The sequence below is a fragment of the Panicum virgatum genome, chromosome 2N (genome assembly GCF_016808335.1).
Source record: "Panicum virgatum strain AP13 chromosome 2N, P.virgatum_v5, whole genome shotgun sequence".
Classification (NCBI taxonomy): Eukaryota; Viridiplantae; Streptophyta; class Magnoliopsida; order Poales; family Poaceae; genus Panicum; species Panicum virgatum.
This window is the reverse complement of record NC_053146.1, coordinates 27,207,969-27,224,113: the sequence shown is the minus strand read 5'-3', so window position 1 is coordinate 27,224,113 and position 16,145 is coordinate 27,207,969. Positions and strand designations below refer to the sequence as shown.

General features: G+C 48.7%; 1 protein-coding gene across 1 annotated transcript; it reads left to right on the top strand.

Moving 5' to 3' along the window:
• The first annotated feature begins 8,104 nt into the window (after positions 1-8,104).
• Positions 8,105-9,208, top strand: LOC120660167 (NADPH-dependent aldehyde reductase-like protein, chloroplastic). Its single transcript, XM_039938554.1, has one exon. The coding sequence runs from the start codon at positions 8,180-8,182 to the stop codon at positions 8,993-8,995; it is 816 nt and encodes a 271-aa protein (XP_039794488.1). The 5' UTR covers positions 8,105-8,179; the 3' UTR covers positions 8,996-9,208.
• Positions 9,209-16,145: the final 6,937 nt, after the last annotated feature.

Genomic DNA, 16,145 nt, shown 5'->3' with positions numbered 1-16,145 from the left:
TGTGACCAACTCAATGGAGTTCGACACCGTCGACCGGCCTCAAAGGGTGCCATTTTCAGGCTGGCCTGGTAAGTGTTATTATATGAAACTGTAACACCCGGTTTACAAAAGGATATAAATCGAGCAATCATATACGTGCCAGGATCAAGTCACACATATATACAACAGAATGAACAATATATCACAGCACATATCACATTAAAAGATATAATAAAGCGAATATGAATGTTATTTATTACATGAATGACAAAAATGTCTGATACAGCGGAAGCGTAAAACATATACGTAAACTCTCGTCGAAGCTGGGCACCACAGGGACGTCGACTGGGAGACGAATGCCTAGAAGTCCTCGTACTCCTGGTAGCTCCGGGTGAACTCCTCCGCGTCGCCGGGAATTGAGCAGCAGTAGGGTATCCCCAAAGAGAACAAGAGGAAAAGAGTAGAGTAGGCAAGAGTGAGTACACAACTTGTACTCAACAAGTATAACACAAACTATGAGGCTCTAAGGTTGGCTGACTCAACTGCATTAGCTTTTAATCTTGGCTAAATTTTATTAAAACTATTTACTACAAGTTGATGAGTTACCATACCCCAGTTACATAGTAATTAATCAGAATTAATTATAAACTACTGAGAACCAAACCGAAACCACCAAGGTAACCCCACTAATCAAAAGGAGGATCCGAGCCGCTCATGTCCGTGAGAACGGCTAGTATACCAGTTTTACACTCTGCAGAGGTTGCACATCTTTACCCACACGTCGTGAGTTACACTAGTTGTTCATCACACTTCCTTAGGTGAGATGACTAGCAAACACACTACGAGGCCGTTACAAAGAATCTCGTTGGTAAGGCGTAACTGCGAAGAGTTGGATCAGCGACGATGGGGCCCACCTCACGGGGGTACAAGACACGGAGCACAGACCAAGCCGGAGGAGCAGGGACCATAGAAGCTTACCACCCTTGCCCTGCACGTAAGTTACTCCAAACCAAAAAGACCTAATTAGTAAGCCAAGACCGTTCCATTCCAGTCTTGTGGTTGCGCGGTTGTCCCAGGTTGTCGCTCTAATGATGTACGGTCCTTATGGAGAGTAGCTAGCACAAAACACAGTGCGAGCCCCCTAAACCAAGTTTCTAGAAAAACCAATTTTTAACGAGACGTGAGCCACTCAAGCGGGCCACTCCCAGAATTAAGTTGCATATACCATTAATCAAATTAATTAAAAAGGACCAAGTGTGTTATAGTGCAGCAACCTAGCACAACTAACCAAAATGCAACCCAAGGGATATATATATATATATATATATATATATATATATATATATATAAGGTAATAAAGTAGCTAGGAAAGTCCTTATAGGCATACAGTATTAAAATGCAGTATGAAATTGTATTTAAAAGTGATAGGTGGTGTTCATGTTATACTTGTCTTCCTCAAAGTTTTCCTGCTGCTCAAACTACTCTGAAGATGGCTCCTGGTACTCCTCAGATGGATCAACGTCTACTCATGATCGCAACGCCAAAACAAGTCCAGCACATACACATACTTGTAAACAAAGGAAAACACTAAGAAATAGTACAACAATATATAAAAATAGTAAAAAAAACTAAGCTAGAACTGTTCTGTGCGTTACAACGATCGCGTGGACATAAAGAACACCTAAAACGGAGCTAGAACGTGAAATCTAGAGCTAAAACAAGGTCCAGGGGCTAAACTGTGAGAAAACTGAAAGTTCTAGGGGTTCTGTGCAAAAACCGAGGACCTAAACATAATTAAACCTTAGTTATAAGGGCTAGCGTGTAAAAATGCAGGGTCTGGACTGCGGGTTCGAAATCTAAAAAGCTCAGGGGTCTAAGTGCTAAAAACTGGGCCTGGCTGGAATTAAATTTAAACTAACTGGACCGCGGGTTGATTCCAGAGAAACCCGGGGTCTCTTTTGCAAAACTTGCAGGCGCTGACCGGTATCTGCTCCTTTGACTCGCGCGCGGGGCTCATTTGGGCCACTGGATCTACATCGGACGGCTCAGGGCGCGGGGTCGCGAGGGGGCGGCGACGCTGTCCGCCGGAGCTGAGTTTCTGCGGCAGCGCTTCACCGGGACTCGTCGGAGCAGGCGGTCTGGGGGCTACAGCGGGTCTTTTGGCCTGCGGTTTGGCCGTAGAGCACGAGCACGGGATGGGTAATCCACTGGTGTCCCTAGCGAGGCATGGGGAAGCCTGGAGAGGCGGGTTCGACGGCGATGGCGGCACTACCGAACTACGGCGAGGAATCCTCGCACGTGCAGAGGGAGAGGGAAAAGGGGAAAAAGGGCACTGCGTGTTCCTCACCACCCCGTGAAGCTACGGCGATGTGCAGATGTCGAGGTTCGGCGGCGCAGCGGCGGAATCACGGTGTCGCAGAGGCGGGTCGACGAAGCTCCTCCACGGGAAATCTCATGCGCAGTGGGGCCGGGGTCGGAGAAGAAGAGCTCGGCGAGGATCCTGGTCCCTAGGTGGAGCGGCGGCGGTGGCTCGCAGTGGCGGAGGTGCTGCGGAACGGCCGGACCACGGCAGCGCAGAGGTAGCTCCGAGCAAAGGCGATGGCGGAGGTGGTTGGTAGGGTTTGAGGCAGCGGTGGTGGAGTTTGGGAAGGTCCAGGGGGTGCGGGCTGCGGTTAAGAAGGGCAGGGCGAGCCTCGGCGTGCGGGTCACACGGGAACAGATCACGGCGAGAATCTCGGCGGGATTCCCTTCTGCATTCGCGACGGGAAGGAAGGTCTGCCATGTGGGGTCGGGGCGTCAGCGGCGAACAGGAAAGGCAGGCGCGGGGGATCAGCATCCGCGTGGAGACCGTGGCTTCCCGGTGGGCCTTGCTGGGTCGGGGTGGCGCGGCTTGGTCCACAGAGCAGAGCGGGGCGGGCGGAGCAGGGGATCTCGGCACGGTGGAGAAGAAGAAAGGAGGAGGGGGACGGTGCTGACCGGTGGGGCGCGGCGTCAGCGAGACGGGCGGATGCGGCGCGCGCGGCGCTAAGAGCGGCAGCGGCTGGGCTGAGCGCTGAAGGTGAGCGGTGCTGGGCCGTGTGGGTAGCTGGGCAGACCGGTGCGGGGGGGGCGAAGGCCGCGGCGCTTGGGCCAAGTGTGGGGTGAGGGAGGGAGTGGGCCGCCGAGGAGAGGGAGTGCGGGTTGGGCTGAAACGTTTGGGCTGGGTTGGGTTTCCGGTTTTCTTTCTCTTTTGTTTTTCAAACTCCACTCAAACTATTTGAATTCAAAACAAGTTTGAATTCAAACTCCTATGCACTCAACCAAATAAAACTTATGCACCAGCATGAATGCACAAACAAGTTTAAACCTAGAAAAATTTAATTACTTGTGAAAGAAAATTAAATTAAATGCATGGCTAAGCATATAAACCTTAGAAAATTAAATAAAGCCAATTAAATTTATTATTAAATGCTGAAATTTAAATTAGGGTGTTACAAATCCTACCCCCTTACAGGAATCTCGTCCCGAGATTCTGGGCTGGCTAGCAAAGAGAAACAAGGATGGGATTAAGCTCTACGCACACCTACTGCTGATCCTGATTATTCTGGGCACCCTGCTTGGAGCAGTTCCCAGAAATAAGGTGGACCTCGTCACCACTGGTATGCGGGATTGGTGAAAGGTCCTGGACTGGTGCTACTGGTGACAAGCGATTCTGTGGACAACTTTTGACATAATGACCTTTTTGCCCGCATTGGTAGCACATGCGGCGGCAGTGAATGGCGCTACTTGGTTGACCTCCCTGTGAACTTAACATCCCATCTTGCATTATTTCTGCTGCTTGATTTTTGGACTCCTTGCGACCGCGTGGCTGAATCACATTCATAGTGATAGTCAACCCATCAACATAATCATAGAGTGCTTGGTTCTTAACCCGTGTATCTCTAGAGCACTCAGGATCCTTTCTCTTCTGGATGGTCTGTAGCTCATCGACCGATGGGGAGTCAAGGAAAAGGGAATCCTCTGCTAGCTGCTCTTGATGGGACATCTTTCTCTTTGTACTAGAGAACAACCTCTGGTTCCTCCAAGTTGTGGCTTCATCTTCAGTCGCACGAACTTGACGACAAGGGACGCCATAGAATTGGCAACACGGGCAAGCTTTCTCACCATTCTTCGGGTGGTATGTTGTTTGCGAAGACTGATCTTGTACCGCTATCGGTTGCTCCACAGAAACTGTTGTATGGACACCATCACCCATTGCACTATCTCCAAGGCTATTTTGTTCAGCTGACATCTGAGCTGGGGTAAAGAGGAAACATAGATTGGTTGGTGAAACTCCTAGATATATGTGTTACCAACATTGAATTTCAAGGGTTTTCTCCTTTTATCAAAGTAGCTCTTCTGCCTTGATTGAGCTGCTATCAGATTTTCTTGTATTACTTTCACCTTCTCTTCGGCTTCGACCACTAACTCGGGGCCAAATACTTTGCATTCCCCAGTCTGTGACCAACTCAACGGAGTTCGACACCGTCGACCATACAAGGCCTCAAAGGGTGCCATTTTCAGGCTGGCCTGGTAAGTGTTATTATATGAAACTAATGCCAGAGGTAAACATTTGTCCCAATTCTTGTCATAATGAATGACACATGCTCTGAGCATATCTTCAAGAATTTGGTTCACTCTTTCTGTTTGCCCATCAGTCTGCGGATGATAAGCAGAGCTTCAGATCAATTTGATTCCAAGAGCCTCCTGAAGTTGTTCCCAAAACCATGCAACAAATTGAGCACCACGCTCTAAAATAATCATCTTGGGTACACCATGCAGGCAAACAATGCGATCAATATAGATCTCCGCATATCTACTGACCCGATATTCAGTATGTACTGGAATAAAGTGGGCTATTTTTGTGAGTCGATCGACAATAACCCAAATAGAATCATGATGTTGTAACCTATTGGGTAAGCCCACAATAAAATCCATACTGATATCTTCCCATTTTCAGGATGGAATAAGCAGAGGTTAAAGAGTTCCCACAACCTTCAAATGACTGGCTTTTACCCTCTGACAGATGTCACATTCTGCAACATATTTCGCAATTTCTCTCTTCATTTAGGTCCACCAGAAATTTCGCCAAAGGTCTTGGTACATTTTGGTGCTACCCGGATGAATGGAAAATTTGAGAGATGTGCTTCGTTAAGAATATGCATCCGGAGTTCCTGATTTTTGGGAACGACTAAGCGATCCTCAAACCACAAAACTCCTTTATGATCCATACGAAAACACTTGTATTTCCTTTCATCTTCTGATAATTTCTATTTGATGATTCCGACACCTTTATCATATAATTGTGCCATGATGACTTGGTCATAAAGTGTTGGTTCAACAGAAATGGGGTTCATGTTTCCCTGAGGAATAATCTATAAATTTAGCTTTTGCATTTCAGCACATAAAGTCTCATTATACGACTCAACTGAGAGACAATTGCAATGGACTTTGCGACTGAGTGCATCTGCTACGACATTGGCTTTGCTCGGATGATAATGAACCTCCAAATCATAGTCTTTGATTAATTCCAGCCATCTTCTTTGCCTCATATTCATATCACTCTGAGTGAAAATGTATTTGAGACTCTTATGGTCAGTGTAGATATGGCAATGAGTACCCATAAGATAGTGTCTCCAAATTGTGAGAGCATGAATAACCGCTGTTAACTCAAGATCGTGAGTTGGATAATTGAGTTCATGAGGTCGAAGAGCTCGGGAAGCATAAGCGATAACCCAATTATCTTGCATAAGGACACAACCAAGACTAGTACCCGATGCATCACAATAAACATCATAGGACTTACTGTTGTCGGGTTGAGCTAAGACTGGTGGAAGAAGAGAAGGCACGACAGACAATCTCCAAATCTAAGGTTTGCATCAAATCATCAAAATTGTTGGTCACTACATCATCCATTTGCCATATAAATGCCAAACATGCCTATGTCTTGGAATTCATCCTTAAATACATTTTGTTATCCCTCATATTCTTATTTTAATCCTCGGATGTCATATAGGTCTTCATATCATAGAGGGTTATCACCAAATTGTTATGCACATTGATTAATTTCAAAAAGGCGAAATATTTAGTTCCTAGAGATGGTTTTAATTCTTGAATTCATATATCTCTCTACACTTTATTTCGGATATACATGTTTTTATGGATGAATTCCCTGTGGCCAATAATTTATATCATCTTTGGCATCATATATGGTCGATGAGTGTCTTTGATCATCGTCCAAAAGTGTTAAGCTTCCCAATAAGAGTTTACTTATGTGGCTTTAATGCTTGGGGGGCAACATGTTTATAAGTTGTGTATTTTTTCCTATAGATTTTATACTTTGTTGAATCGGCTTCAAAGAATTCTCAAGGCATTAGTGTTGTTTTATTTCATCAAGTGATGCTATTTGAGAAGTATAGCCGGTTTAAATACTTCTACACCAATAATTAGGCCGAATATGAAATTTTGCATTCGAGCTAGAAATCTTGTGGTCCATAGGTGTGAAATATCCAAAGTATTTGGTGGTTTAAGTACTGATAGGTGCAGCAAGTTCCCGAGTTAAATTGATGCATACTTGGACACTACATGCTTATATGAGAAGGGCTAGATGTGATGTCTTGCTTTGATGAATTCATCATTTATCATACATCTAGACATGTCAATAATGGAGATGATATTTTGACAAATCAAACATTGGGCTATATGATTAGAAAAGGTCAAGTTCATATCAAAAGGCCGATGTTTGTGGATCGGGGGAGGGGAAAGAAAGAGAAGATGTGAATGACAGGTTGACCCCACGATCCCCTCCCCTCCTCTCCCCCACCCCGAGCTCACCCCCGCAGCCGGCGATGACCTCGGCGGTGCTCCCCCCTTTGTTTCTGCACGCTGCTGGCAAAGGCAAAGCGGTGGTTCATGATTACTTGGTCGCTCCCTCCGCTCCGCGTGTTTCGCCTGCTAGTGGAGGCTTCATGGCGGATGCTCGGAGGCCTCCGCCGCCGTGTCGGCATGCTCCGAGATCTCCCCCGCCACCTCGTCGGCCTACTCCGAGATCTTCCCCGCCACCCGGTCAGCCTGCTGTGAGATCCCCGGCGGCCATCGTCCGCCCCTACCCCTCGGCGCCCCCGCCCGGCCGCCCCAGTGAACCCAATCCCCGGCGGCCCGCCGACGCCGCCGCGGGCCGTCCCGGCGGCGCTGGAGCCAGAGCCTTCCCCCTCAGGGCGCGTCGCATTCAGGCCGTCGGACATGACCACCGCCGAGGCGCGGCAACTCCGGGCGCGCCTCGCCGGCGAGCTCGGCCGCGTCCGTGCGCTCCTCTCCCGCGTCGACGCGTTGCCGCCGCAGCAGGACGGCGGCCAGCGCTGCCGCCTTGCCGCCGCGGACCCCCCTATTGGGGATTGGGGAAATGTTATTGGGGATTGAGAAAAAATATAGGGGAAAGGGAGATAAAAAATCAATCTGTTGGAGCAAGTTTTTTCACCATCAATCCTCTATATTGAGAAAAGGTGGAAAGAGAAAAGGGGAAAATCAAGCTGTTGAAGTTGCTCTAAGTGGCCAGACTCCTCACCCCCAAACCTCCCATCTCCATAGCTGAGCCCGAGTCTGAGCGGCTGCCAAGGAACCCTAGACTGCCAGGCACAGGTAGGCGACAACGGACTCCGGGCAGCCACGGACATAGGATGGACACCGACGGGCCACTAACGAGTTGCGTGTAGACCAGGCTGAGCTCTGTGCAGCAGTTGGCGGCCCAGTGCAGGCGCGGTGGTTGGCAGTGCCAGGCCCACGCGCTAAGACCATGCATGGCCTAGGGCAGTCTCCACAGGTCGCGGGTGCACTCGCACTCGGCTAGGGATCAAGGCGGCAACACTGTAGCAGGCCGCAGTACAATAAAAGTGAAGAATTTTTTTTCATATTTTGTGAATTGATTCTTGCAATCTTGCAATTATTAAATACTCCTGAATTTTTTATAAATAGATAGTAATGTAGTGAAAAATATTTAAAAACTTTAGCCTTTAAAATTTTGAATACCCATACCTCATATCCTGGGCCCGCCCCTGGCCCCTAGCAGCGGACTTCCAAATGGAGGTGTCTATATATTCGAGCTTCTTGAATAAGATGAGTATACCAGCAGACTTGACTTCACGAATCCACCCAAATTATTGCCTATTTTTCATCGACCCATCTCATGGGTGAATCGAAGCCGAATGGTGTCCACGACCCGACGGCCTCCATGATGCTCCATGGCCGCGTAGCCATTGTCACCGGTGGCGCCGGCGGCATCGGCTCTGCGGTGTCGAAGCACCTCGCGTCCCTCGGTGCGCGTGTGGCAGTGGCGTACGTCGGCGACCCGGCGCCTGCTCTAAAGCTCGTGAGCGACATCAACTCCAAGCACGCCGGCGAGAGCCAGCAGCTGCGGGCCGTCGCCGTTGAGGCAGACGTGTCGGACGCGGCGCAGGTGAAGGCGCTGTTCGACTCGGCGGCCGCAGCGTTCGGTGGTGAGCTCCACATCCTGGTGACGCTGGCGGCGGTGCTGGACTTCTCGTACCCGGCGCTGGTGGACACCAGCGAGGCGACGTACGACGCCATGTTCGGCACCAACACGCGGGGCACCTTCCTGTGCTGCCGCGAGGCGGCCGGGCGGTTGGTCCGTGACGGCCGCGGCCGGATCGTGACGTTCTCCTCGTCGGGGGTCGGGTCGCTGCGCCCGGGCTACGCGGTGTACGCGGCGAGCAAGGCGGCGGTGGAGGTGATGACCAAGATCCTGGCGCGCGAGCTGCGCGGCACGGGGATCACGGCCAACGTGGTGGCGCCGGGGTCTACGGGCACGCCCATGTTTTACAACGGGAAGACGCCCGATGAGGCGGAGCGCTACATCGCCGAGGCGCCGCTGGGCCGGCTGGGCATGCCGGATGATATCGCGCCGCTCGTGGGCTTCCTCGCCAGCGACGCTGGCCACTGGGTCAATGCCCAGGTCCTGCGCTGCAACGGTGGCACCATCTAGCCAGTGGACCTTGCTAGGCGGTGTTAACGAACTGCTGCTCCGTTTTCACTACTGCGCGCACACTGAAATGCACTTTTTTAAATAATGTTTTATTCAATAATGGGTCATATTTGTGCTTATGTTTTATTTGTTCTCCTAGAACATTTCATAGTATTTGATGTTAGGCACTCATGCTTATATGAATGTCGATCTGTTGGTCACTCTTGTTCTGTACTCGCTCCGTCACTAAATATCTATCGTTTTTATTTCCTAAGAAACAACTTTGACTAAATATATATTTAAAATTTTAATATTTACTGTACATAATTAGCATCATTATAAAGATCCATGAATCTAGTTTTTAATAAATTTATTTAGAGATACAAATGCTTGCACGTATTTTCTATGAATCAAATCAAACTTGTGGAATGCACACCAACAGCTTATTTAGGAACGGAGAAAGTAGGGGGTAAGATGAATCCCTTCTATTTGAGTGAGTGGTGTGTTTTGGTAATTATTAAAAATATTTTGGTGATCTGCGAAACTTGATTTTAGTAACTGTACTTGCTGACGGGATAGCGCCGCTGCTTGGCTCCCACGGCACCACCACTCAAATATGAACTTGATTTGCGTGTAACACACCAAGAGCAGCTAGCTGCTTGGTTCCCATAGCACCGCCACTTGATATTGGGATGTTTGGTTCCAGAGGACTACTCCCTCCGTCCTAAAATGTAATGTAAGTAATCTTGGGAGTGTTTTACTGTATCTAGATTCATAGAATGTTCAATGAATCTGGACATACAATTTGTCTAGATTCAGACAATGTTAAATGAATCTGGTAAAATACCAGAATGATTTATATTTCAGAACAAAGGGAGTATATTTTAGTCATATAATATCAAAGAGAATCTTATTATTTAGAAGTATTAATTAAAATTTAATTACAAAAATAATTGCAGAATTTCTAAACTAATTCTTGAGAAAAATCTAATGAAGGTAGTTAATCCATAACTAGTGGATGTTTATTGTAGCTTAAGTATAGCAAGTAACTTGTTTGGTTTTTTATTTGTGTAGCATCAGTATAGTAAATTAAGGAAGAATTTGTTTTGTTTTTTATTTGTGTGGACCCCACCATATAATCGTACCTCAAAAGGCCAAACGTGGGAAAAGGAAATAAATAGTCCAATCCTGGTACCATACCTACTCTCGTTAATCCCATAAATGTTGCAGTCCCGGTCCCGAGAGGCACATCCGATCCAAAGCACCAAGTACTGTATGAGTTATTATGTCTCAGATCTGAATTTTTTATAGAATATGATTTAATGCTATGGGGCATCCGCGTATCCTCCCAATCTCACCGGGTTATTTAATTTTTTACCATTATACCAACTGACATTATACCAACTGACATCTCCTCATATAGCACTAAGATTTAGCGCTACAGAATTAGCAAAGAGAGAGAAAATCATACATTTTTACCACATATCAACAAGGTTTAACTAACATGAAGGCGGTGATGGCAAGGATTCGTCTGAACTGGTGCTGTGCGTGGCGGCTGCGGCGGCACTAATTGCTTCTCCGGGCGTCGCTGCCGGCAGGGTGCGGCAGCAACGGTGCATGAGCTGCGGCGAGGCTTCTCGGCAACCCACGACCAGTGCTACTTGCAGTTCCAGCCGGTGCTCGTCCACCCCATCGGCACCTTCGCGCTCGGCTTCCTACGCGTCAACGCCACCATGCTTGACCTCGCCGTCCTCCATCTCCCGTCGGCCTTCCCGCTCTAGCGCGCAAACCGCGACCGACCGACGCCCTGGTTCGCGCCTGCCTCCCTCTCCTTCGATGGCGGCCTCGTTCTCATCGACCACGTGGCCAACAAGGTGCTCTAGTCCGCCACCACCTCCTCCTCTGCCTCAGCGGGCAACCGCGTCATCCTCCTCAACACATCCAACCTCCAAATCATGAGCACCAGTGCTGGTGTGGTGTGGCAGAGCTCCGACAACCCGTCGAACGATTTTGGCCAGAAATTCACCTCAGCGTTGGCTGATTCAATAGTGTTTTATGAGAGAAAATAAATTAAAATAAGTCAAAAGCAGATAAGCCGAAAGATCGTGTTTGTTTAAGCCTTGCTGGTTTTCTAGCAGCTAGAAGCTCGAAAGCTAAAACAAACAGCCTAGCTGTTGATCTGGCTTTCAAAAAGCTGAAAAGGTAGCTTCTAAGAAAATGAACTGAAAAGCTGGTTGAGAGTGGCTTTTTTCTAGCTTCCGATGTGGTGAGAAGATACAAACTTATTACAAAAACCAATAGCAAAAGATCAGCAGCCAAAAAGCCAAAAGCCCACTTTTCAGCCAAAAGTCCAAAAGTTGCGGCTCAAAAAACAGGCCCTAAGAGCATCTCCAGCAGATTTGGTAAAACTGGATACCTAAATTTATTTTTAGGTATTGGAGAGAGAAGATTTAGGTTATGGTTTTGTGCTTCTCTCCAGCAGATTTGGTATAACTTGATACCTATAAAGCTTTCTTAAAATACTCTTAAGCTGCAGGGAGTTTTCGTAAAAAGTTCAAAACATAGAAAAACTATAAAAAATTATATGCTTCACTGAGGGCCTTTTTGCAAAACATCCCCTACACATAAAAAAAATCCCATTCTTCCTCCATGCCGGCCGCCTCCTCCTCCCCTCCCCAACCCCTCCTCCAGCTCCTCCTCCTGCTCCTCCTCTCCCGGGCCTCTCCTCCTCCCCCACCTCGTCATTCTCTCCCCCGCCTCTCCTCCTCCCCCACCACCTCATCCTCCTATCCGGCATCCGCGCCGCCTCCGGCGTCTCGCACCGCCTCCTCCTCCCCTCCCTGGCCCTTCCTCATCCTCTCCCCGGCCTCTCCTCCTCCCCCACCTTCTCCTCCTCCTCTCCGGCCTCCCGCGCCGCCTCCTTCTCCCCTCCCCGGCCCTTCCTCCTCCACCACCTTCTCCGACGTCAGATTCGCTCGAGGAAGAGCGGATCCACGCCGGAAAGGGAGGTGCCGGGGAGCGAATCTGTGGGGCCGCGGCGGCGCAGGGCCGTGGCGCCCAACAGCCATGGCGGCATGGAGCTCGTGCAGTGGCGCTCTCTTGCGCCTCGAGATTGCCTGTGGGCGCCGCGCCGGCATCTGGGGGCGGCGGCGCGGCCTCACGGTGAGGCGGCGGGCGGCTGGAGGCAAGAACAACGCCGGCGACGCGGCGCGTGAAGGGACGGAGGCGACGCGGAAACCTCCGACTAGGAGCAGTTGGCTTCTCTCGCCACACGCCTCCAGTTTTACCAATCTAGTGTTGGATTGGCATATTTGGGTCAAGTAGAGAGAATTTTAGGTAATTTGGTAGAAAATTTAGGGATAGGTATCCATATACATAATCTGCTGGAGCTATTTTTGGTGAATTTTAGGTATCCTAACAGTTTTTAGGGATAGGTATCCATTATAGCAAATCTGCTGGAGATGCTCTAAGAAGGTAATTTGGTCCAGGGGCCAGTGAGCACTTCGAACTCCTGCGTACTAGGGAACGAGGAATACCCATTAGGAGCTGAAAACAGCACAGGGAGAGGTAAAAATCAGTAAGTACCCTTCATGTAAGATCATATTTCAGAAACAATAAATGCAAAAAAATAGCTGATGGACAAAAGATCTTTCCATGGGTAAAGACAAGTATACCATACAGGTTCACAACAATTTACCAGAATGACAGTTGTATGCTTTGCTGCCTTGTCTTTCAATGTTCAAAGAATGCCAATATGTTTTCTTAATCATGTCAATGTTCAACTGATTAGCTCCAAGGTATAATTATTGAGACAAATCTGAAATTTAGGGTCAACAATCAGTTTCTAGTGCCTTTTCTTTTTTATTTGTTTTTCTTATAAAGAGATGATGCTCTAGAGATTTCTACTGCTCACATAGTAGATGTAGAAGGGATCAAAGAAAATAGAAACCGATAGCCTTATCAAAATGCAACAAAAAGGTTTCAAATATTGGGCAGTAAATTTGCGGAAATGAGATACATTAATCAGTAACAAAACTCAAACCCGGCCAGCAGGTTACACATACACAGATCAGCGAGTAATTAACTATCAACAAGCAGCTAGAAACCAATGCACATGAAGAACTAAACAAATGGCTGCAAATTTAAGAACACAGAGACAATACATATTTTTATCTCATACAAATTCACCTTACTGGCATTCTATCGGACAGTTTAGAGTAGTGGAGAATGGGAACCTCATCAATTAGTTAGCCCCCCAGCTATTGTTGGCCAATGGGCCGGGCCGGCACGCCACGGCCCGAGCCTGACTCGGCCCGGCACGATTAGGCTCGGCCCGATTGCCCCGATTATTTATCCGTGCCAGGCCGGGCCGGCCCACGTGCTGAGGCCACAGGCACGGGCACGGCCCAAAGGCCAATTTGGCGTGCCGGGCCGGCCCGATCGGCCCGTTAAGCGCCCGACGGCCCGACGCCCGCAGAGGAGCTGCCGCCTGCCGGCCGTGCGGCGCCGGCCGCCACGGCGTGGGAGGATGGGCTGCGCCGGCCGCCACGGCGCGGGAGGAGAGAAGGTGGCCCGCCGGCAGCAGTTCGAGAAGAGAGAAGGGGTCACTGCCGGTCGCGTTGCGATGGAGAGGAGGTGGCACGGCGGCGACGGTGACGGCCGGCGGCCGCGGCCTAGAGGAGGAGGAGCCAACGCCGGCGGCCGCGACCTGGAGGAGGAGGAGGAGGCAACGCCGGAGGCCGCGCGTAGAGAGGGGCGACAGCATCCCGGAGGAGGAGGGGGCGGCGGCGGCGTGCCGGAGGTGCGGCGGAGGGGGGGCGCCGGCTGTCGCGTGACGGCTCAGAGGGGAGAGGGGCGACGGCTGGCGGCGGCGCTTGGGGAGAGCTGGAGAGGGCTTGCGGCTGGGCTTGGGGAGCGATGTGAGAGGAGGGTAGGGAGATGTGAAGTTTAGAGTTCGGAGAGATTAAAATGGACTGGAGTGTGTAAATGTTTATTTGGGTCTGTTATTAATTGGGTCTTTCGTGCTCGGGCCGGCACGCGTGCCTCTGTCAGGCCAATGGTTAATCATGCCGAGCCGTCGGCCCAAGCACGGCCCGACGCTCGTGCCGGGCCAGCATGGGCCCGATTAAATTTGTGCCGGGCCGGGCCTTGTACTGTGCAGGATTGTCAGGGCCTTGGGCCGGCCCACGGGCCTCGGGCCCAATGGCCAACTATACCCCCAGCGAATTCAACTGATGCACGCAGGCAGCTTGGCGATGGGATCGGAAAGAAGAGCACGGACAATGCCCGGGCCGCGTAGAAGGTCCTCGAAGGCCCCTTGGACTTCGAGGAGTCCCTCCCCGGAAAACCTATATATCTTCCGGAAGATAATATCTTATATAACTTCCACTTTGAGATTCATGTATGTATAAATCCAATGGCTATAAAATAAGCTGGGCTGCTGATTAGTCATGTGAGCGCGGGCCCAAGAAGAGAACACATGCCCTCTGAGTCCTGATGCATGCGTGCAATGAGAAGTCAGATGTCCCTTTTGAGTTTGAAACTTTGGTTTTAATTTTCTTTCAAACGGTAAGTTTGTTTTAAATTCCGTTTGAACCACGGTGTTATTTGGAATTTTTGCAACAGAACAAGATCCAATATGAATATATTTTGACTTGTCGAACTTTTTTTTGAAAATTCAACATTCCAATTAAAACGCTTCGACATTTTAAATATGTATGTTCAACATTGTAGATATACTGCATCAATATTTCCATGTGAAATGTTGAAATAGTTCATTAGAATTGTTGAACTAGATTTTGTTTTATGTTGACTCTGGTGGCTTAAAATGTTGACCATACCAGTTAAATATTTTAAACATGCTAGGTCATAAATATTTATAACAAAAATTATGAATCATGGTCGCATTAAGGGGGAAAAAAGCAAATAAAGCTTACCCGCCGGCAGCCTATCCTCATGCCATCTTATGAATTCTGCTCCTGCGTGATTAGAGATGGCAATGGGTACCCGATACCCGAATACCCGACGGGTTTTACCCGTGGGTATGTTAATGGGAACAATCCTCTACCCGTCGGGTAGGCGGGTGCGGGTACGGGTGTGAACTACCCATACCCGCGTACCCATGGGTAATTTATACCCGCAACAATCATGCATAGAACATAATAAATTAGATCCATATAGATATATATATTCAAAAAATTGATCAATTTGTTTGTTGCTATATTATTAATTATTGTCTTCCTCTTATTTACTTATATTTGATGATTTGTGATTGTATTTATATCATATATTTATTAGTTTTGTGTTATTTAATATGTGCATAGCGGGTATCTAATCGGGTATGGATTACCCATCGGGTTTATTTTACCCGACGGGTACGGGTATGAGAACGATTTCATACCCGCACACGGATATGGGTATTGTAGCGGGTATAAATTTTTTTTCGCGGGTACCGGTATGGGATAGAACTACCCGGCGGGTATATACCCGTTGCCATCCCTATGCGTGATGTGTGATGTCAACTACACAGTGCTCGACTCTGACAGACTATGGTAGCACGCAAGGATGTAAATATATGGTTGTGGGCTTAATGGGCTTTAAAAATATATCTCTTAATCATCTTCTGGAAGGAGCATAGGAGCCCCCGTCCCTCCCGGCAGCGTGGAGCCCTTCCTGACGGCGCACAGAGGTAAGGCGCCTAGGGGCAGCACAGCCGAGGTGTCCGTCCTAGGCGCCGCACATCAGAGGAGCCACTCATGAGCAATGTTTTAAATAACAAGCTAAGCCATTTAATTATCGATGTTCAAAAACAAGGTTTAGCCAAAAACGAGCTATAGCCAGCAGTAACTAGGAGCTAAATTGTATGTGAAAAAAGTTAACTAAATTTCTCTCAAACAGCTATAGCCTCAAACAGCTATAGCCTCAAACAGCTATAGCCGGAGATAACGGAAGCTATAGCCGGAGATAACGGAAGCTATAGGCAGAGATTTAAAACCTTGCTCACGAGGGTGGCTGTAGGAGGCGGAGGAGGCCATAGCTAGATCCGTCATCCGAGGAGGAGAAGCTTCCACGAGCCCTTCCTGAGTGTGATTTCGTCTACATGAAGCAACCTCGTTCAGATCTAGCAGAGAAGATGGGGACGCGCGGCTACTGGGTTTGGGGCGAGAACGAG

Excerpts from the sequence above, each read along its gene's own strand:
- LOC120660167 (XM_039938554.1), top strand. The coding sequence starts at position 8,180 with ATGGGTGAATCGAAGCCGAATGGTGTCCACGACCCGACGGCCTCCATG.